This window comes from Etheostoma cragini, chromosome 4 (genome assembly GCF_013103735.1).
Source record: "Etheostoma cragini isolate CJK2018 chromosome 4, CSU_Ecrag_1.0, whole genome shotgun sequence".
Lineage (NCBI taxonomy): Eukaryota > Metazoa > Chordata > Actinopteri > Perciformes > Percidae > Etheostoma > Etheostoma cragini.
In genome coordinates, this window is record NC_048410.1 from 9,206,790 (window position 1) to 9,229,178 (window position 22,389).

Below are 22,389 nucleotides of genomic sequence, written 5' to 3' on the forward strand. Positions count from 1 at the left end.
GGTTCTAAATGTTAGTAGTAGTTCCAGATTTCAGTGAAAAAAATAAATCAAAATATTTCCATGTATAATGGTGTATTATTGCATATCAATCGATGCATTTGCCCAAATATTTTATTCTGAACAAAAAAAAAAAAACGGGCCGGAAGTTGAATTGGGCTGGAGCGTAGCTAGATGCGTGAAGCAGCTATAGTGAAAACGTCCACTATGGCTGAGGTAAGGGTTTGTTTTTAAATGTCTAAATCGGCTGCATAAATATAACGTGTTAAGGGTTATTTTGGGGGGCGATAAAGGTTAACAATGTCATACTTTCCAGCGGCTTTGATGGGCCAGCAAACGTAAGCAAAAGTGTTATTAGCTAAGTTAGCTAGCCAACCTTAGCCCGCATCTTAAGCGATTATTTTTATCATACTGTAACGTTACAATAGTTCCATTATGTCCTACAGTATCCTACATCTCCATTGTTGATATCACTTAAAGCGTTACGTGGTAGTTGTCATTATAATTAAATTAAAGATATGTGTTGTGGAAGCTATTAGCTAGCTTGAAAATAACGTTAGCGTTTGTAGCTAACGTTAGCTAAGTGTTTCGAGTAAGTTGATAATGGTTCCGTGTAGGGCGTCATCATTTTCCTCCGAGTTGTGTTGCTAGCTTTAAAGTAACGTTGGGTGCTACTGTTCCAACCATCCAGACAGATATTCCCCATGTAAGACAGCCGCCTACATTTATGTTATATGTCCAGACTCACAGTTTACAGGACCTCCAGCAGCCAGCTGTCTCCTCCAAGGTGTTTATCCAGAGAGACTACAGCTCAGGAACCATCTCCAAGTTCCAGACCAAGTTCCCCTCTGAACTTGAGTCAAGGGTATGTAGCGTTTCCGTGTTTAAATGGATGCTTTATTGTTGACATTAATGTGAAATATTGTGTGTATTATCGACACTGTTTGTGTGGTTTTCAGCTTGATAAGCAGCAGTTTGAGGAAACCATCCAGACTCTAAACAACTTGTACGCAGAGGCAGAGAAACTAGGGGCCGAGTCTTACTTGGAGGGCTGCTTGGCTTGTCTAACTGCATACATAATATTCCTCTGTATGGAGACACACTATGAAAAGGTACAACTGTTTTAATGTTAATGTTACATTATGCCGTGCATATTGCCAGCTCATACATTTTTTTTTCTCTGGTGGATAGATCTACATCTCAATGTGTATCTTTAATCTGTGTGCTACTGCCTGTCTCTCTGTTTACAGGTGTTAAAGAAGATTGCTAGGTACATTAAGGACCAGAATGAGAAGATATATGCTCCCAGGGGCTTGCTGTTGACTGACCCTATAGAGAGAGGCCTCAGAGTTGTATCCTTCACCTGACAGAAGGCAGTAAACAGTGGGGTAGAAAAGTATTGAAGTTACTGATGTAAATTTAGGCCTACTGCATAGATGCTCCCTGGCTCATCTATAAATATCTCCATCTACATGCTTGGCCAGCATATTCTTTGATGTGTGCCTAATTGTTCAAACCACCTCTAAACTAACTAGTATATTTGAATCCTTAGAGGAAAGTGGTACTTGGTTCTATAAGGTAGGTAGTAAATTTAAACATAGCTGGTGTAAAAGTACATTTTTTGTCCATTATATAAGAAAATGTGCACGTAGCACTGTGTATTTCCCTTAACTTGCTGTCTTCTAGGTTGAAATTACCATCTTTGAAGACAGAAGTATCGGCTCTGGAAGATAAAGAACCTTGGGGGTATGGAGTCTTTCTGGTGTATTCTTATTGAAGAGGTCCACTGAAAAGGTTTTGGGTGCTCCAATTTGACATTTTTGCCCATAACCTAAGAAATCAAGATTATATTAGGATATGTTCCAAAATATTGCCCACAACGCTTCTTTTTTTAGCCACAGTCAAATCAAATTGATCTCCTGATAACTTTTAATTCCATCATTTGATAAGTAATCCTTTAGCAGGACATTTATTACCATCTAGTCAAATCATAAAATAAGATCTCACACTGAAATCTCCATTGTCTGTCCCAATGTCTATTCTTAATGCTAACAAGATTTTCTTCTTTCTTTCTACCTCTGTGTATAGACTGATGACTTTGACCAGATACTCTTTGTCTTGTCTGGCAGCAGCAGTTTTGATCTGATTCTCTTCTTTGTTATTTATAAGTACTCTTATGTCTCTCTATCCTTATGTTTGCAAAAGTGTTTTAACTTTGTTTTTTATACATGCTGTGATGTAAAAATCCTTTCCCAATTGATCAAGACCTGTCTTTATAAACAGTGCCATTGTGTTAAATGCAACTTGTAAAACATGATAAATATATGTGATTTGACTTGTAAATTCTTATGTGCAAATAATATAGAGTTAAATGATGTTTAGTCGCCCAGAACAGTTATAGGAAATAGGTAGGGATGGAGTTGTTGGCACAGTCTTTTTAGCAGTAATCGAGTTATGGTCTGTGCGCCACAGTATTAATATGCTGGTAGTTGCCTTTGTTGAGGTAAATGTTTTCTTAGCTGTGCATGACTGTGACTTTTTTGTGGGCGGGTTCATGTCTTGTCAAACATGCAAATTGGAATTCTGGACCAGATTTTTTTTGTGACTGGAAATAGAGCTTGTTTACTGTAGTTAAGTCCATCACAAAGTTACAGTGTGGCGTAGTACATTTTAAAATATGTCCATCTCAGTGTCATAGTGCGTCACTAAATCTACCAAATCATATTCAAAAGTCATGTCACGTGTTTCTATTAAGATTCACCATATACATTGCGAATGTCATCACTTTTTTCATTATCACCAGACACCACAGAAACCTTAAACACTATCAACTCCACAGATGATTGCTATTATGTTGGTGTTTGATACAGTACTTTTCTTACAAATATGTTCGATCTAAATAAAAAGCCTTTTCCTGAAACATGTATTGCTCCTTGTGTTTGACTTTATTTCAAATATCAGAGGCTTTGCAGAGAATAAGCTGTAGTATTGTGTGTGTGTGGACAGTGGGTTCCGAAACGGTATTTGGCTTAAACAATTATTACCAGATATAATTCTAGCGTTTTTTAGTTTGTTGTTTTTATGCAAAATTTGTAGGAACGCCGCTTTTATTCTGAAGTAATCATACCGGATATCTAAAAAAAAGAAAAGAAAAAGAAATTGCTTCCGGAAGCTAAAAGCTAACCCCTAAACTTACCTTATCCATCTTATTCATCAAGCTACTGAGCCACTACTGCATGTGTCTTTTATTGTAGTCACCAGTGATCAGACGGCTGCACCACTGCACTAAAACAAGTCTGATAAAAACATTTTTTTTAATTTGACCATTACGGTAAGCCCACTCGAGTAATCGTTAAAGTAGCTAACGTTAGCTTTGTGTGGTTTAACAAATCAAAACGCATCATACACAGCTAGCTTTCTTATCCAACGTGACATAGCTTGAACTAACGTGGCTAACCTATAGCTCGATCTATGTTTCCAACCTAGTTAGTGGTTGCTTTGTCACACTGTCAATAGGACCCGTCCCTCTCTGTCCACCCTGGCGTTTCCTTGTTTCGATGGCATTTATCTTCCAAAGCAAGAAAACAAATTCCTGCACAATGTCAAGAATGACCTGGAAATATACCAACAGAAGAGCTACCGCAGGAGGTAAGTTAAAGTTACGACAGTAAAGAAAATAGTCGACGGAATTGGCCAGCTGAACAGTTGTACAATTTCACATTCTAAACTCCATCACAGTTTGTCAGCTAATTATTATTATTATGTATTGTATGTATTTATACATAGACTTACCTTTGGACCCCGTGTGAAACGACTGGCGTAAAGCACAGTGTGCTACTGTGTTCATCAGGGAGATAAATATTGTGTTCAGTACTCATTTTTGTTATAAATTTTGAAAAAAGTAGACAGCTCCAAGGACAGCACACACCCTTGTTATTGATAAATCTACCCAACAAGAGCTGCCTCAGTTACATACAGCTCTTCTCAGTTTTCAAACTGTTTAAAAGACCAGGGACTATTAATACCCCACGAGTAAACACTACCTTTGTGTAGACTGACTTCCAGTGACTTTAAAATCTGAACTTCTCATCCTATTGTATACATTAAAAAAAAATGTGGACATTTTTTTAAAAGCAAGTGAGAGAAACTGGCTTGTGTGACTGCCTGTTTGTTGTGGGTCTTCTCACTGTACTTACAGTATCTCACAAGTGAGGAAACCCTCACATTTTCGTAAATATTTCATTTTCTTTTCACACAGCACTGAATAAATGACAAATTGCTGCCTTGTAGTGAGTGTACAGCTTGTATACCAGTGTAAATATGCTGTCCCCTCAAAATAACACAACATACAGCCTATGTCTATACAGCTGGCAACAAGTGAGTACACCCCTAAGTGAAAATGTCCAAATTGGCCCAAAGTGTCAATATTCTGTTTGGCCACCATTATTTACCAGCACTGCCTTAACCCTTGGGTATTGAGTTCACCAAAGCTTCACAGGCTGCTACTGGAATCGTCTTCACTCTTCCATGACGACATCACTGAGCTGGTGGGTGTTAGAGACCTTGCGCTCCTCCACCTTCTGTTTGAGGATGCCCCAAAGATGCTCAATAGGATTTAGGTCTGGAGACATGCTTGGCTACTCCCACCAACATGCTTGACAGTAGGCAAGAGACATTTGTATTTGTACTCCTCACAAGGTTGCTGCCACACACGCCTGACACCATCTGAACCAAATAAGTTTATTTGGTCTCATCAGAACGCAGTGCATGGGTCAAGTAATCCATGTCCTTAGTCTGCTGGACCTCAGCAAACTGTTTCTTGTGCAACATCTTTAGAAGTGGAACGGCAGCCATGCAGACCAATTTGATGCACTGTGCAGCTTATGGTCTGAGCACTGACAGGCCGACCCCCCACCCCTTCAACCTCAGCATCAATCCTCAGAAAGTTTTTTGCCATGTTGAACTTCCAGCGACCAGAGTGAGATAGTGTGAGAGTGATAACAACGAATTTAACACATCTGCTCCCCATTCACACTTGAGACCTTGTAACACTTATGACTCGCAAGACACAAGGGCAGGAAAATTACTAATTGGGCCCAATTTGGGTATTTTCACTTAGGGTTGTACTCACTTTTGTTGCCATTGGTTTAGACATTAATGGCTGTGTGTTGAGTTATTTTTAGGGGACAGCACATTTACACTGTTATACAAGCTGTGCACTCACAGTATTATTAATATTGTAGCAATGTGTAATTTATTCAGTGTTGTCCCATGAAAAGATATTATGAAATACTTCCAAAAATGTGAGGGGTGGACTCACATTTTTTAAATACTGTATTTCTTCTGCGGTTGCAAATGAGAGCCTGGACATTGTATTTAACCTTAATTTAATCAGGTGGTTTCATTGACATTAAATCATCTCAATGCCAAGTTGAAAATAAGTAAAAAGATGAAGTTCCTTTTATTACTGTCAAAAGAAAAATATGACCTTACTGTCTTTCTCTGTTCTTTTCTCTGTGTCCCTGTCCAGCGTGCTCCTGTTTCCCCCTCTACCCAGCAGACTGCGGTTCCTGATCCATAAGACCATAGAGGACCTGCCAGAGCTCACCACCTTCTCAGTAGGAGAGAGCTGGTGCCGTAGGGTGGTGGTCTGCCATTCTGAGCTCAGGTAATTAGTTTATACAAGATCTTAGTTATTTGATGTGCAATAAACGCCTTTGCTGTATTTGTTAGTGTGTGCAATTTGCCGATCATGTAACAAAAGACACAGTTCTGTTTTTGTTTCTTTTAAGTTTTAATTGCTTTTCAAATTTTGTAGAGTATTTCAAGACATGTGTGTTTTCTGTTTGTAGGGGTGAAGTAGAGGAAGACAATGGCTGGGAGAGCAACAACGGCTTGTGTGAGATAGATGGCAACGCTAAGCCTAAATCTTCAATCCCGTTGCGAAGCCGAGGACCTAAGAGGCCGGACAAACCCCTTTACATGCCACGAGTTGCTCGGGAGAGACTGTCCTTACAAAACTCACGAGGACCCTCAGGAGACCAAGAGTTGCCCAGTCCGGCCTCTATTAGCTGTAGCTGCCTCAACAGTCAAGCTGACTCTTGTTTCTATCCCGAAACTACAGAAGAAATAAAGTCATGTCAACTCAAAGTCAACTCCTGCACATCCAGACAGGAATGTGTCCCCAGTGCAGCTGAGGGTGTCTCTAACCTTGTTGCTGACAGTTCCGAACTTTGTCCTCAAGAAGAGAAACAAAAGTTGGTGCATGAAGCTGAGCCCCTAGTCTGGGAACAGACTGTGTCCTGCTTCAGTGAAATGACTCTGGAGGAGGATGAGAAGGGAAAGGAAGACAGCTGCACAGACACAGATGATGTATCTGAAGAGGTAACCCGGCTGTTTTTTTTTTGTTATGCTTTAATTTTTCTATGGAAACTTAATTTATACGTTATTATTATTATATATCAATAATATTATCATCTGTTATCACTGAGATATTTTTCACTGATCTGTACTTTATGTATTTGGATTAACGTTTATATTACATTTGGCTCTTTCTTGTTGAAGTCGCATTAAATTATAACCAGTTATTTTGTGTTTGTTCTGTCAGATCAAGGCCCATCTGAAAGAGACAGTGACTGTTTCCATTCAGCACGTTCAGAATGACTACTCCACTTATGAGAATGTGTGCATCGGCCTGGATACGTTTCCCCACGTGATCGAGATCTACGGCTTCCCACAGTGTTTCAAAACCGATGACCTCCTGGATGCTTTCATAGACTACAGGTGCGAGCAGAGACTTAGAAAAACATCCCATATGTCCAATGTAAGTAGGTTAAGAAACTCAAACAATTGATCCAAGTACCAAACTCCTATAGTTTTTTCCTGTCCGTCGCAGTGATGGCGGAATCAAGATCGAGTGGGTAGATGACACACATGCCCTGGGGATTTTCTCCAGTGAGACAGCAGGTAGGAGTCCTTGCTGCACAATAAATGTGGTGCTGGGATTTGGGTTAAAAGAAGAATGGCTAAAAATGTACTAACGTACAGCAATGTCACGTGCAGCACTCCATGCCCTCTCCATCTGCCATCCAATGCTGAAGGCAAGAACACTCGCTCAGGCGAGTAAAAAAGCCAAAGGCAAGGCCATCAAACGGGCAGGTAGGTGGTTCAGTAAGCTTATACGAGCCCTGCTAGTTGCAATAACATGCATGTTGTGGTGGCACAGATATCTTAAGCAATGTTTTATTTTTATTTTTTTCATATCTTGGAGCCCTTTTTTGGTGTCTAGTATTTAATCTGGGATTTAGTATTTGATTTTAACACTGGATGATGTGGTTCTGATGGTTGTTTCTGTGCGGTCTTCCAGAGTTTATCCAGCCAGTGAAGGAGCGGCCTAGGACAGACTGTGCTGTTGCCAGGCGGATGGTGACCAGAGCCCTGGGCTTGCAGAAACGAGGCAGAGTGCAGCAGTATTGAAGGGAATTACAAACACTGTTGGCTAACACAGGTGAACAGACCAACACAAGTGACAAATTTAAGTTTTAGGCTTTTTTAAAGCACACACAGAATTGTGGAGTTTGCTGTAGTGTGGAGAAGTGTTGGAAATTAATTTGTTTTCCTTTTTCCATTCTTTCTTCAACTAACAACTAACTATTACCGTAGTAATTTGATTACTAGTGATCAGTGCACTGCACTGGGAATAGCATATATAAAAGCATTGGCTGTAAACTATACAGTACTTTTGTCATTTTACTGCAATGTGTCCACTTATATCCAATGTTCCATTTTTCAAGCAGTAACATTAACTGAAACATTATAAAAGAGGCTCATAACATACTGTACATTGGATCAGCTTTCACCAATATTTATTTTGAAATGCAATGCTTTTCTGCATTCACCCTTGCATACATACAATATAACTATAGTCTTGCATACATACAATATAACCAGTCAGACAGCAAGCAACAAGTACTCTTTTAAAAATGAAGCTTCCTTGATTTTGTCACATTAAAAAAACTAATTCACAAAACAATGAAGAGGCATTGTCTCTTACATCTGTGGCTTTTACAGTACATCAACAATGATATCCTAGTTAATATTGTAACACAACTCAGACATTGAGAAAGAAGCTGAGGGGATGCTCAGATCATGAAGATGAGAATGTGTGTCTACTGTAATAACCCCCCCAAAAAATAAATAAATAAAACTTTTTCAAAAGCAAGCTCAAGTATGTGGAACTTAAAACCTTAAAGAAAAAGAAAAAAAGAAGCACATTCCCACTTAATTTTGACAATCCGTGACTGAAAATGTTTACAACTTGTCCGAAAATACAGCAGGGAACAAATCCAAGCAACTGTTTGTATAATCTGCTGTGGGGTAAATAAAAATAATAAATCTAACTTTAGGTAGCCTATATTACAGTTTTGGTTGCAAGTTGTAGAAAGTTAAATACAGTCTTTATAAAAACAGGAATAATTTGGCTTGTCAGTTGTGTTCTTGTCGTAGATTGTACCGTGCTACAGTAATTATAATCATAAACTGCATTTGTTTTGAGTTTCTAGTTAAAACCTTTAACTATCCAATGCTGTGGAATCAAATGGGATTTTAAGCACCCCACTTTTGAATTGAACTGTTTTGGGGGAAACATCAGTGCAATATTCAGTTGTAGCACCAGGTTTAGCAGTAGACGTGGGGATCCTTCCCAAGCAAACACAACACAAGGGTGAAGGTCTCATCTCATGGATTTTGGGCTGCGATTGAATAATCCTTTTTTTATAAACCGCTGTGCTAGCTGTTCCATTGAGTTCCTATGAGGAGAGCGGTGCCGCACAACTATGTACTGTGCTATCCCTGGCGTCGCACACCGATCTGATTTTCCGTGCTACGCTCAAAATTGTAATAATTTCAACTTTGACCTAGATGCCTCTGACCTGATCGAAAGCGCATCCAATGTGATAACAGCTGTACGTGACTTAGCCAGAAGTGACATACATACGACCGGCAAAACAAAGAAAAGCTCATCCTCTGTGTCTCGGAGTTCCCTGAACTGTACAACACCTTTTTAAAGACAATGTATCACAGGCTTGTCAGTAAAACTTACACATGGCGTAATGTCAGCAGTCAGATGGTATGACAAGGTTTGTGTATAAGCAGAACATATATTAACAAACTTGTTATTAACGAGCAACAGGAAATAGCTTTGTTGCCAGTTGCCACTCTTCATGTAAACCTGTGCTTTGCTCTGCGTCCTTACTAGCGCTACCCGGGAAATCCAGAGTTCTCGTGAGAGCACAGTTTGAATTTGCTTAGCGAGTTACTCCGGCATCGAGTAATCCTGCTCATTAACTATACCCTTGTAGCAAAGCTGCACCAATCATATCGGTGTATCTGATATAGACGGGCCAGAGGCAAGCTAAACAGATGACGACAATTTATTCTACCAGATAGCTCAGCTGGTAGCTAAGCTTATGGGGCTCTGGATACGTTTTGGTGATGTGATTGGTCGTAGTGATAACCAATTGCGTGCAGTGGGATTTTCAAATGCACGCTTGGTTCTGCCCATAGAGATGGGCGACTTTCATTACTCAATGCCAGACCCTTAATCTTTTGGATTTAGGTCTGGATTTCCAGTCTAACCTAGCGGTGGGCAGTGAGCAAATCGGTTATCATGTGTAGGCTTTAGGAAGGTCCCTAACTGAGTGAAATGACGCAGAAGTATGTAAGTGGCAGCCGTGATAAAAGCTGGTCGAATTCTCTAAATGCTAAAGATGGATTCTTATGTCCTTTAGCATAGGGTACACTGGACCATCCTTTACGAAAGGAAAATAAATAATGATGTCCCACAATTCTTTACTACAGCAACATTTAAAGCAACGCACCATTTGGCCGTGCACAAAAACTATCAATGAGCCTATCTTGCATTTAGATTTCTTTAAAAAAAAAAAAATCTAATTCAACAATTATTTTCATACAAATCTACTAAGTGGGATTCATGTCTCAAATAACAGCGGACAGGAGGGTGAGCAACTGTTTTCAGTTTGAAAAACATTTTGTTTTACTTTTGTAACTGGTATTCCTTTTTCTATTTCAATTCCAACCTTGGTAAAGAAGTAGTATTTTTCTCTGGGTTTTCCATGTTTATAAAACCTGCATAAAACAAGTAAAAACTTACAATCAAAGTTTCTTAGATGCACTATAAGTAGTCATCTTTGGAACATTTTAATGTCACCACAGCCAACCCACGTTAAAACATCCACCGTGGCATGATGACGTAGCCTAGTGTACTGTTGGATTCTCTAAACACCGCAGTTGTCTTTTATGAACTGTCCTTCACATCTTTCCTTGACCTCATGACATTTTGCATCGAGGTCAAGGAAGAGTAGTTAGCAAAAGACGTAATCATTATTTTTACTATTCGAACGCAGCCTTTTTGGGGGGCTTTTCCCAAACTCTTGAAATCTTTGTTGGCACAGTTAATTTAATAAGTTATGTGTCTGCAGCCCTCCCTGAAGTCACTCCCAGTAAGCACCAGGTCAAAAACAACATTTTACTGACAATAAAGGCACTAAGAAACTAAGAGATAAGGACATTTTGTACCGCTGAATGTGGTTAAAAGATTTAGAAAGTAAGCAGTTCATTTTCCCATTGACTCATTGTCCGTTGTACCAGTTGAGCCCTGAACCCAACAACAATCCAGAATGGCTCCAAGTAAAGAGTACAGCTCCCTCTAGTGGTTGTCATATATTAACATACACTTCCCTAATGTCCATCCATCCGTCTGTAATGTTCGTCTTTGGTCTACCAGTGTGAAAGCTGGTTGGTCAGCAGTCCAGGGAACGTTTCCTCTGTTTCTGTACTCCGTGAGCCACCTGTGAAGTCAGACAGGGAAAGTATGATGAAGACAAGAGGAGTAACACTGCTGTAGGTAACATAATACATATCAGATGCTGAAGCTCCTGGTCAAACAAATCTATATAAACTTTAAGGAGAATTCGATTCCAACATGTAGCTCTATTGTTTGTAAATCTGGAGTGCTGTCAGAGAGAAAAATGAAAACAATCAGTGCTGCCTACACCGTGTTATCCTCCTGCTAGAGTTAGCTCCCAACGGGCTTAAACAGGACAAGTTTTAAACGTGTTTTTAGCCTCTAAACATGTTCAAAATGTAATTAAAAGTGTCTACCCGTGTGCAGTGATTCCTTCCAATTGAACACAGGGAATTTGACTGCAGGAATGCATGAAAGTTGGGCTAACTCAGCTCTGTTTAGTTCCTGTATTGATACTACAAGGAGTGCTTCGGAAGCGTAAAACTAAAACTACAACACCGGAAAGAGATAAAACAAAAAGATTCAATGATTAAATAAGATAGTGTCTCCAAACTTACCTCAGTTATAACTTGTCTCCTGCTAGTTGTACTACAGCACTTTAAAAAAAATTATTTTCGAAAATATGTTTGTATCTCTTTTCGGTGTTGTATTTTGTTGACGGTCTTGAAGTACTCCTCTACAGGAGTCAGATTTACTGTGTTCACTTTGAAGGAATCACTGCACATGGGTAATCACTTTTAATGACATTTTGAACATGTTTAGAGGCTAAAAACAGGTTTGAAACTTGTCCTGTTTCAGCCCGTTGGGAGCTAACTCAAGCAGGAGGATAACACGGTGTAGGCAGCACCAAACATTCTGTTTTTCTTTCTACTGACAACACTCCAAATTTACAAACAGAGATACGTGTTGGAATCGACCGGAGTTCTTCTTTAAGACGGTACGGCTCTTTTTGAACGGCACCATCCGAACAAACCCTTCTGACAAGAACTACCCCCCCCCCATCCCTAATGTGATGGGGTGACCAGTAATGTCACAACTAGAAAATGATTTAATTTTCCATTTTTGACAGTGGAGTGTTTTTTAAATGCAGGTGCACTTTTGGAAAAAGGTACTGTATATTTTGTAGTATGTTGTCATATGATAGTTTTTTATAATATCATCTAACAGGCTTTTTATTTTCAACAGAAAGATCCAGCAGAGGTTGGCCTCCATTCATTGTCCCTTCGTGGAGGCTCCACAGTGGCCACAGACAGCTGGCTGATCATGAAGAGTAGGACTGCCGTCCAGCACTGTTTGCCTGTTTCACTGATTGGTGAATACGTTTGCATGGTGAAGAAGGAGGCTGCTGCACATCTGCAAAATCCAGCCTGCTGAAGAGTCCCTCGCAATAACATTCTCAAAGTTGCTGTTCTGTAGCTGAACCTGACCCTTTTGGACATTATTGTTGTGGTTCCTGTTGTTCACCTTTAGTATTACTAATTGTAAAACAAAGTAATATTATGAAAGGGGCTAATACAAACCGTGACTTCATAAAGAAAAGGCACTGGAGCAAACCTGGAGAAGTTGCTATCTTGTTTTGATTTGATTGCATGTTGCCTTAAAACTAAAATGCATAAGTGTTTAATTTCCTGGCAGGAATATTTTGTTTTCATCCTCGCCCAGGTGACGCAGGACTGGTTGCATAATTCGCTGTAAGTAGAAATTATTTTCCAACTTAATGCTAAATTCCCTTACAGTTGGATTTATAGGATTTAGTTAAATGTTACATTGTCCGCTTTGATTAAGCCAGATTTTTATATAGAGTGCACAACAACTCTGACAAATGTAATGTACAGTAGATCAATTAACAGAATCAGATCAGCTAAAAAGATAAAACTAAATACTGTTTTCAAAAGCCAGCTTGCACAGTTGCAAAAGGAAAATGCATGCAATGGCAATGTTATGTTTCAGTTCATTTTAAAACTTTTTTTTGGAAGATGTTAAGTTTTTAATATTTATTTTTTTCCACCAAATTATACAAAAGTACCTTTTAGGATTGTTGCTTGTTCAGAGGTTTTTGATCACCAAAAGTTTGAGCTCTGAAACTTGGAATGTTAGGTCCTTTGTACTTGTTACTGTACTGTCATTTTTATGTAATTGACCTAACATCAATCTTACTTCTGTATAGTGGGTTGCCAAAATGCCATTAAGAGAGAAATTAAAAAAGTTGGTATTTAGTTATATGTTGAGTAGTGTATTTTCTGTCATACTGAAATGGTATGTTTCACTGAACGTCTGTGTGTAATTTATTTGGTTCAAAACCCAACAAATTGTGCCAGATGTTCTCTTTTATTATACAATGTTTCATGAAAATCATCTATAATGCGGCTTAATTTTCCTCTGAACTTGACGCTCTACTATAATAACCAGTAATTTAATTGTTGTAATCGTACTGCAGAGGAGCTCGTGTTCCTTCTAAAGTAATAGTCTCACCTATATAACAGTTGTATGTCCATATCCGCTGTCCGTCGTACCGGGAGCGGCACCTCATAATGTTGTTGGTGTAATCTGATTCTGCAACCTCATAGTTGGGGTTTATCACAACCTAAAAGATAAAAAAAAAAATTAAACGTCAAAGAAGCATTCTCTCTCACCAATACATGAAGTCAATTTTTTTGGACTACTAAGGACCTAATAATACAGATGAAGTGATTGGCCTAGATTAAGAGGGTGGCAGGGTAACTTGTTTAAAAAAAGAAAATGTCAGCAGTTATATTGCTGCAAAGGATTCAAAAAGATGACTTTCTAGTGGAGGATGACGGTGTTTGGAAATGTAATTTCTGCAGCTGGCAAAGTGTCCGTCAGAAAGTTCTGTGTCCTTCAACAAGACTTGTTCGCCTGTTAAAGTCCAAAGAAAGGTATACGACACAAGCATTTGCAGAGACGTGGAAAGTCTTGGTATCTGTTTGGTCTATACGACTGGGCTGGCTAGAGATGAGATCATTTTTCCAGCAGCAGAAAGGTTTTACCTGGAAGATGTAGTCGCCAGGCTTCAAATCGGTAATGTCAATCCACTGACAGTCAATGTCGTGCCTGTAGGTATCCCAGCAGCCAACTGTGATGCCCTGTGCCCCAAAATTTGCACATTCATACCTCTTCTGGATACCTGTCGGCATTCAGCACAGTGTTAGTTTGGGCATTAAAACATTCAGATCGGATTATATTTTAGATATTTTTATCAAATCAAACTTTCAACAAAAATATTTAAAAAAAGTTTTTAATACTATATTCGCTTCTTATGAAGGGAAATCGTGTTAAACCAGAACTCTGTATCACAATTCTAAACAAAACCACAGTAGGAAATAAAAAATGAAAAGGGAAGGAAGAATATTCACCCTCGTCACAGTGAGTGTCCTCCAGACAGAAGCTGGCTTTGTGTCCTTCTGCTACTTTAGTGCCGTTTAGAGTCAGCAAGTCATAGTGGGTGAAAACCTCCATACTGTGGTAATGTCTGGCTCAAATAAGGAAGAACACAATGTTGAAACATCCAATATATGCCTACATTTAGCAGCTCCACTATAACTCCCATGCTCTTATCCGTGACCCACTCCAAACAGCATTTATAGCAGGAGCACAGGGGAAAACGCCAGTGGGATATAGGAAATTACAGGACAGTTAGATGTTGGTAATTCATTATTTACTTGGTATAAATATAAAAATGCCTTCAAGATTCATCCAAAATATTTTCATTCAGTTTCAGAAATACATTGTATTTTACTCTGCTTTTTCCCCCTCAAAGGATTAATGACCCTGACAGTGAGCATTAGGAATAACAACATTTGACCCCAGTGTAATCATTTGAAAATAACAGATCAGGTTTCATACAGTCACTATTATAAAAGCAGCGGCAAACTAGAAACTGTAGGTCTTGTTGAGGTCTCACCTGTGACACTCGTGCCAAATCCAGGAGTGGTGTGCAGCCCGTGGCCGGAAATCTGACTGGCCATTGTTGTGGATCTGGGAAGAGAAGCGGAGAAGGCGGCGGTAGGAGCTGGGGTCGGCTTTGTCAGCACTACTGGACAGACAGCGCTCCTCATGGGCACATTGCAGCGCGTACATGGGTCTGTCCTCTAGGTAGGTGGTCTGCTCCACAGCCTGGGCACTAAGGACCAGGTCTGGGGCCACTGGGAGTGAGAGAGCAACAGGGTCGTGGTGGTTAGGAACAGCATGTATCACCCAAAATCAAAGTTCCCCAAAAAAGCTGAATTGCATCAAGTTAGTCTTTGACAAAATGTTTAAAAGAAATATTCCTTGTAGTATGATAGTACAGTATTAACCACATGTTTTATTTCATTTTTCAGCATCAGTTTTCTAGTTTACAGGCCTATTACACTGCAGACATTTTGACTTGTCATAGTAAGAAAGCACAGGTTTTAGTAATAACATTAACAATGGCTCTGTTCTATTTAAGTGTTCCAGGAAGCCATTACGGTGTGACAGTGAGCCAGCATGCACAATACAAGGACAAGGAAAATGAAGCCGCTAATTCAGCCATCATTCGATTCCTCATATCCACATTTGCTATTTCTACTCATTGAAATGTCTTCCATGAAAATCTTTGTTAGATTCTGAACGTTTACAATGTTTGTAATCTACAGTTTCTTACTCTGAGTACAGGAGACCCCCGCAGCGAAGCGTCCACCGCCTTTGGGACAGACAATGTGTTTCCCGTGATGTAGACACTGATCCAGAGTTATCTCAGTTCCTGAACATCTCACTCCACTCATCACAACAGCATCAGCCGAGGTGTCTCCTTGCCAGTACCATGTTTCCTGATTAAAGAGAAGCACAGAAACCAGGTATGACTCGACTGAATCCCATCTCGCTGCCTCTCAGTTGGTTTGGACAGACTTCTAACGTTACATAACGTAAACAAGTGCTGCTGAACAACAAAACGGACATTTTTCATCGGAACTACTACTTTTTTGAGACAAAGTCTCTTAAATGCATAGGCCTGATGTAATTATGTAATTCAGGCAGTCAAGTCCAAAGTGAATCCGGTCTTAAGTCATAACTTTTGTGACCTAAATTAATTTGATATCTTGGAAATGCAGTTATTTATTATACTTACTAAGACATAAATGAGAAGAGAGATACTACTCTCACCTTACTCTCAACCAGAAAGTGAATAAGTAGTCTTTCCAGAATGTCAAACTATTCCTTTAAACCGGACTTAATTCCAAGTCTCAAATCCACAGCATTATTACATAGGTTCATTCATTTATGCCTGAGTCAGCTGGAATCAAGCAGATGAAGATCATGTTGCTCAACTGTTTTGGAAATGTGTGTGGGAACGTTTTGGGTATAAACATGAACTTTATTTTCTTCCTTTATTTAATGTGGGATATGTTACCCCAGTTGTCCCAGAGGGCCACTCTTATCAAAGGATCTTTAACACACACACACACACTCACACTCACACTCACATCAAGAGGTGCGCTGCTGTCCCCCTGACTTAGCCTTATTACAGCATTTTACAGACCACATTGAAACGACCTGTAAATCACACTTTCCGTTGTCTTCCAAGAAACTGGAGGATTCATGAGAAAGAAAGTGAGAGATATGATAGTGTTTGCTGGTGGGCTGAGGAGAAGGGCAGACATACAGCAGTATAGTTTAAGCTTCGTGTCATTTGTTCCATCTGGTGGTGGGGTTTTGCCTGCAGAAGTATTTAAAATTCAGACAGTAAAGAGTCTCTGGAGAGGCTCAGTCCCTGCTCTGCTACGATAACAAAGAGCAGACGTTTATGACTCCTAAACCTGTGGTTAACATGAGAACTCTTATGTAATGGCAACTTACAGAATGTGGTGATAAAGGGACATGTTATTATAAATCTTGACCTGGTTCTTTGACTTGGCACTGAATTGGGCTTTTGTTTTAGTAAAATGGCTACTTTGAATCACAAATGGACCCTTTATTTCATACTAGAAAAGCACAATGTTGAACTATACTTGACTAAAGGGCAGAAGCTCAAGCGGTGACTGCAAACACATGATGGCATGTTTACATGTTGTCTTATTAGAAGTGCATTCACATAATTGTCCCAAACACACTTAAGGGAGATAAATAGCCTCCAACAGATCCAGTCCAAATTCCGCTCGTAACCCCTCCCCCCCGCTGCTATCAGCGGATGTCCCTGTGATTCACACATACTTTCCAGACCTATGTCATCCTAAACCACAAATGGTTTGAAAAAAATATATATATAAAAAACACAAGGAGGGTCTTAAACTCTACAGACCTCTCACCTTAAGACATAAAGAAAGCACTGTGGGTCTCCTTTTAAAACCAAGACGTAAACGTAAGCAGGACAGAACTGTGACGCAGGCGAGTCATTCCGCAGGCTTTACCGGTGAAAAGCTCCACTAAACTTCAAACAGCAAACCAAGGCTTTTCCCGTTTGCTCCTGTTGAGGAGTTTACACCCCTGACCCGCTGCACTGACTGTGTTTTTGAAGTTAGACAGTTACAACCTTACTTTGCCCTCCGGGATCAACAAAGCTCAGGATTGTTGAAGTGAGAGTAACTGCTATCCACTGACACGCAGGCACACACATGCACTCGTGCACACACGCGAGAGCGCGCACACACACACACACACACACACACACACACAAACGGTCATTAAATTGGGTAGTACTGCTAGATTGGTTTCATATAGTGCGTATTACACATGGCTGGAACGTTCATGTCATGTCCAATCCCTTATGATTAATGGACAATGAAATGAAATATAAATGATGCTGTATTTCATATATATGGTTTATTATCATTGTGGAAGCTGGCTTGCATAAAAGTTGAACCATTTAGCTTGAAAGTTTAGTTTCTGCAGGGTCCAGTATATTCCACATATAAAAGATGCCATGTGGTTTAGTGACTTGACATTTCTTTTAAGTAATATTACCACGTGTACAAACACCAGAAGCAAAATATAAAATTTCATTTCAATGTGTGAGTGAATTACTCATAAATACTGAATATCAAATATACTGGAATGTTAGCATGAATTATAAAAAGTCCAGTTTGAAGTGCCAGTGTTATGCCAGAGCCTAAACTACAGCCTGTCACTTTTTTTGCTGAAAGCCTGTGCAGTGAAGATAAGCTCATTATCAGAATGACTTGTTGGAAGTAGATGTGGAGAGCAACATGTACTCAAGAGTCCATACCTGGAAAGCATGACTAGCAAAGCCCAAGCCCAGCTGTCTGCACACCACCATGGCCTCCATGGTCCCCCAGCTGTCACTGCACACTGTGCCCCACACCATAGAGCCATTCTTCTCTGCCAGAACCTCCACACGACCCTCATAGGGATTACGGCCGCCATTTAACCGGAGCTATGGACAGAGATAGACAGGTGTGTCCTCCAGTTCTATGCAAGCCTTTATTTTTTATACTATAGAGATAGAGAAGAGTTTGGGTACTCACTCTTTTGTTAAAGCCCATGGCAGGAATGTTACACCTGACAGCTGCATCTTCCTCATGGCTGCAGCCCACAGAATCACGGTTGAAGTAGCACTCAGTCAGTGACTTTTCAAACCCAGAGCACTCCACCTCGTTCATGTGGACCGGCCCAATCCCTTCAGAGAAACAAACACATCACAAAAATTAAAAATTGGGATTCTGTTGAACTTATGACTAAATTATTGTCACTAAAAATTGGAAAATAGCTGGAGCATTGGCAACATGTAAGTCACAGGACATGAGAATAAGAACTGTCATTTATCTATTTACTGGAGAGAAGAAAGCTGATCTTTGGGTTACACATTGCTTTCAGGAAACACACGCCTGTACTGCCCACTATTCCCGGCTAAAGGACAGGAGTCTCGTCAACAAGTCCATCTAAAGATAAATTTAAGATGTCCTGTTCCCTAGAATTACAACGCAATGCAAACCAGCAGTCAACTATGTCAAATGAAAATGAGACACTTGAGGCCCAAAAAACAAAAATTCTCTCTCTCGTTTTTTTTTCTTCTCAGTGTTGTGGAGTTTTCCATAAAAAAACATGTGTGAGTACTCCCTCCATGCAGGGTTTCTTCTTATGTGACTCAACAGGAATGTCTCTAGTGATGAGAGTTCTGGAACTACAGCCAAAGACTGAAACAGACATGCAGCCAGTGGATCACATAAATGATCACAATAAATCACAATGGGCCGAGCAAAAAAACTCTAAATGCAAATGTCTTTATCAGCTGAAAATCAGGTACACAGAAAATATGAGAAAAACGCCTGAAAACTATTCCCTCACACCATCCAAAAAGTACCATTTAAGTTTTATTGACATTCTTGTTAAGTCCAATTTTGTGACTTTTGAAAACAAATACAATCAGTTATTTCAAGCCTCTGGTCTGTGTATTGCACCCCTTTTAGGATGGAGTGGTCAGCTCGTAAAGACACCCATCCCTCAAATAACCTTGTGCACTCTCCAAAAAAGAATTCCTCTTCAACCCATGAAGGCTGTTTTTTTCTTTCTGGAACATTTTGTGCACTCTTGTGTTTTGCTGTGAGAATAAGACAGAGGAGAGGACAACAGTGCCAACGCACATGTGATTCTTATAAGGCTGTGGTATATTGCATTTCACAGAATCAGATTCTGGGTCTAGGTATAAGCATTAATGTGCTACTCCATATACTCCCCAATGTATTTATATGCTGACTTAAGGTCTGCACTGATTTCAGTGAGACAGAAACAGGTGGTGATACAGAGGCCAAAGATGATGTGAAGGTGGGGATCTTCAGTTTCAGTCCATAACTTTAATTTTCCCAGCTGGGAATGAGTTGTGCTTGAAGCTGTGCTTGGAATTCTGTTGAGTACTAAGTGCTGTAAATGCGGACTGTCATCAAAGCTAAAAGCCTGAAAGATTCCTGAATGCGTGAAGGGTCTGTCTATAAAAAGTCTTTATTTTGAAATAATTTTACATTTTATTTTATTTGGGCACACTCTCTATACTCTCCATATCAGTGTACCACCATTTACAGTATATAGAGTGACTAATCTGTAGGTCATACCTTGTCCTAGTCGGGCACCAGTCAAGGCCTCTTTGGCGGTACCGAACCCCAGCTCTCGACACACCACGGTGGCAGCTCGAATGTTCCAGTTGTCGTCACACACTGTCCCCCACTCCCCGTTCTTCAACACCTCTACTCGCCCCTCACCAATCATTGCTCCGCCTCTAAGACGCACCAGGGGTTGCTACAGAAACATTCCAGAAAAAACTAAGATTAGTGAAAATGTTACATAGAATTCAAATTGTTATTATTAAAATCTACAGCAATTGATGAAGTTTAAATTAATTGGATTCATTTATTTAAATGAGTCCTCTCTTTTACATTTGGACATATTTGCATAAGTATGCAGCATCATGACCATGTACTGTGTTGTCTTCAATAATTCATATTCATATCCTGGAGCATGATTTGCTCAAGATCAATACACAAGCAGGCAGCAGGCTCCCTTTGCTAAACACATTGCTCATAACCGCTTTTGCTTTGGAGATGAAATCCTCATTTTGTGTGTGTGTGTGTGTGTGTGTGTGTACATTAACTTTTTATATGCAAACTTTTATCTGTACATAGTAGTTAAATGTTTATTTCTGCCTTTAAGACTTTGCTATTTTTTTTAGCCAAATGTGTATGTACTTTGAGAGCAAGAGGAGTTAAATTTCCTTTGTTTATGTTCACACTTACTTGGCCGTTACAACTAATTCTGATTCTGATCAGAGATGTAAATAAAAAAAAAAACTAAAAGTATAAAAAGAATTCACTTGTACACTCCTGATGTTCTAATTGGATTACAATTGTTCCACTTTTAAAGTTGCAGAGAGAAAATAATTGTTACTATGGTGATGGTATAAACTGTACAACAACAACACCAAGCAAAACAAAACAACTAATAAACACCAAGCAAAAAAATACTTTTAGTAGATAGATGTTTAGAATTCATCCATTCCAGATGCGTGACTAGAGGGTCAATCAATTATTAAGACGGAAATTGTGTAACCAAGTGCTTAATTTATCAATAATTAATTATAGTATAGTGTATCATGGGCTTTGCCAAGTCTGTATTTACATAAAAAATGTTGTGATTCTTATAATGTAATAACGCAGCAGCATATTTGGACGACAAACATTTTGAATGGGACACTCAAATTTGCGTTATAAAATCCCAGTCATGTTTTTCTTGAAAATAAAGAGGAGTTAATAGAAGAGTCTAACTCATAATCAGAAATTATTCAAGAAATGTCAAACATCTGCAACTTCAAGAAGTCTGCTGATACTTTCCAGTTAGTTGTTCTTCCACAAGTGACAACTTGTCGAGAGTGGTCTGATGGGATTACTCTTAAACATGTCTGTTTTCTTCCTTATTAGAACCACTCGGTTTTTCCAAACATCTGATTCTGTTCAGTCAAAAAAAGTCACCAAAATCCAATGCAATTATTGACCTTAACCTCCCTCCTTGCCTGACAAGCTGCCTGCATTTGCACCTTAATTTATCAAGTATTTTTCACAGTCTATGGCTAGTATCGCAGTTAAACGTCCAGTTTTCCTTTCTGTCTCATTATTTCAATATGCACTGTAAGGTAATAATGCGTAAGTTGGTTGTCTGACCTTTCATAAATGCCATCAAGACAAATTCCTATACATTCACTTCACCTAATTAAAACCGCCAATAACTCTAAGGAAGCACTGGACATAAACAGTTAAATATACCTGTTGTCCACTTTTACAATGAAATAACATGCAAACACTACACAGAAAGGACTACTGCTGAGTTTTAAACCCAAGACCTTTTTCCTGTAAAGTGACAGAGCTCACTACGGATCGGCTGTGCGGCTAAGCGGGCAAAATCCGACCTACCTCCAACCTGTAGGCCTTCCTGTAGCCGGCGCTGACGCTGGGAGCAAAGGCACGTCCAGGCACACAGCTGACCACTACAGGCATGCCCTGCTCACAGGTCCTGTTGCCCTTCCGCTTTATCTCTCCACCCATCTTACAATCGGACAGGTCAGCCTCGTTGCCTGTGCAGTTGACAGAGAAACCCCAGAAGTTCTTCTTACGACGCATGGCCAGCAATCTGAGAAGGAATGATACAACAATACAAACGGTTACATATTATACTTTATGCTTTTTCTGTTCATTTGTATACATTGAGATTACTGCCAGCCACTTTAGAAAGCATGTTGTTGTTTTATGTTAAAGAATGACAACTTTTTTCCATCTTTTTGGGTACCCGTGTTGGTTCACGCCAAAACCTGCAAACTTGCTTCAGGAAGGTGATCCATCACAGTGAACATGTAGTCAGCCTTTTTCCTGATGTTATGTCATCTTTGCATGGTAATGCTGATGCATTGATTGCTTTGAAAAGTGGTCGGCTTGGTGCATTCAAGTGCTGGCTGAGAGGCTCTGATATTGAACACTTAATTATCAACCGCCGAGCTGCATTTCCATGAGACAACATCACACAACAACAAAGAAGAGCTTTCAAAACAGTCAATGCCAATTATGGTTACCTAACAAGGTGGACATACTGAG

At 39.6% G+C, this 22,389-nt stretch overlaps 3 protein-coding genes across 4 annotated transcripts in view; 2 read left to right on the forward strand and 1 right to left on the reverse strand.

The window, feature by feature from the left end:
* Window positions 1-2,921, forward strand: LOC117943633 (golgin subfamily A member 7-like). 2 transcript variants are annotated; one of them, XM_034869887.1, is made up of 6 exons: window positions 1-213; window positions 740-862; window positions 957-1,109; window positions 1,248-1,349; window positions 1,684-1,743; window positions 2,086-2,921. In XM_034869887.1, exons 1-5 carry the CDS (start codon window positions 172-174, stop codon window positions 1,729-1,731), a joined length of 468 nt encoding a protein of 155 aa, XP_034725778.1. In that variant the 5' UTR covers window positions 1-171; the 3' UTR covers window positions 1,732-1,743; window positions 2,086-2,921. The 2 variants fall into 2 exon arrangements, with proteins under 2 accessions (XP_034725778.1, XP_034725777.1); XM_034869886.1 differs by having other exon boundaries at window positions 1,684-2,921.
* r3hcc1 (R3H domain and coiled-coil containing 1) lies at window positions 2,919-13,042 on the forward strand. The gene is given in 10 exon segments (XM_034869499.1): window positions 2,919-2,934; window positions 3,484-3,524; window positions 3,527-3,645; window positions 5,528-5,665; window positions 5,850-6,381; window positions 6,605-6,780; window positions 6,893-6,963; window positions 7,060-7,155; window positions 7,364-7,504; window positions 12,008-13,042. Coding segments are annotated over 9 exon segments (1,299 nt in total). The 3' UTR covers window positions 7,474-7,504; window positions 12,008-13,042.
* loxl2a (lysyl oxidase-like 2a) overlaps window positions 10,074-22,389 on the reverse strand; it is a 27,097-nt gene continuing 14,781 nt past the window's right edge. Inside the window, exons 5-14 of the mRNA XM_034869877.1 lie at window positions 21,715-21,931; window positions 19,867-20,050; window positions 18,286-18,437; window positions 18,027-18,194; window positions 15,468-15,633; window positions 14,745-14,985; window positions 14,197-14,312; window positions 13,831-13,967; window positions 13,295-13,406; window positions 10,074-10,865 (exon numbers count right to left, since the gene is read on the reverse strand). Of these exons, the coding sequence (XP_034725768.1) occupies window positions 10,795-10,865; window positions 13,295-13,406; window positions 13,831-13,967; window positions 14,197-14,312; window positions 14,745-14,985; window positions 15,468-15,633; window positions 18,027-18,194; window positions 18,286-18,437; window positions 19,867-20,050; window positions 21,715-21,931 (1,564 nt within the window). The 3' untranslated portion in view covers window positions 10,074-10,794. The remainder of the gene's footprint in view (window positions 10,866-13,294; window positions 13,407-13,830; window positions 13,968-14,196; window positions 14,313-14,744; window positions 14,986-15,467; window positions 15,634-18,026; window positions 18,195-18,285; window positions 18,438-19,866; window positions 20,051-21,714; window positions 21,932-22,389) is intronic.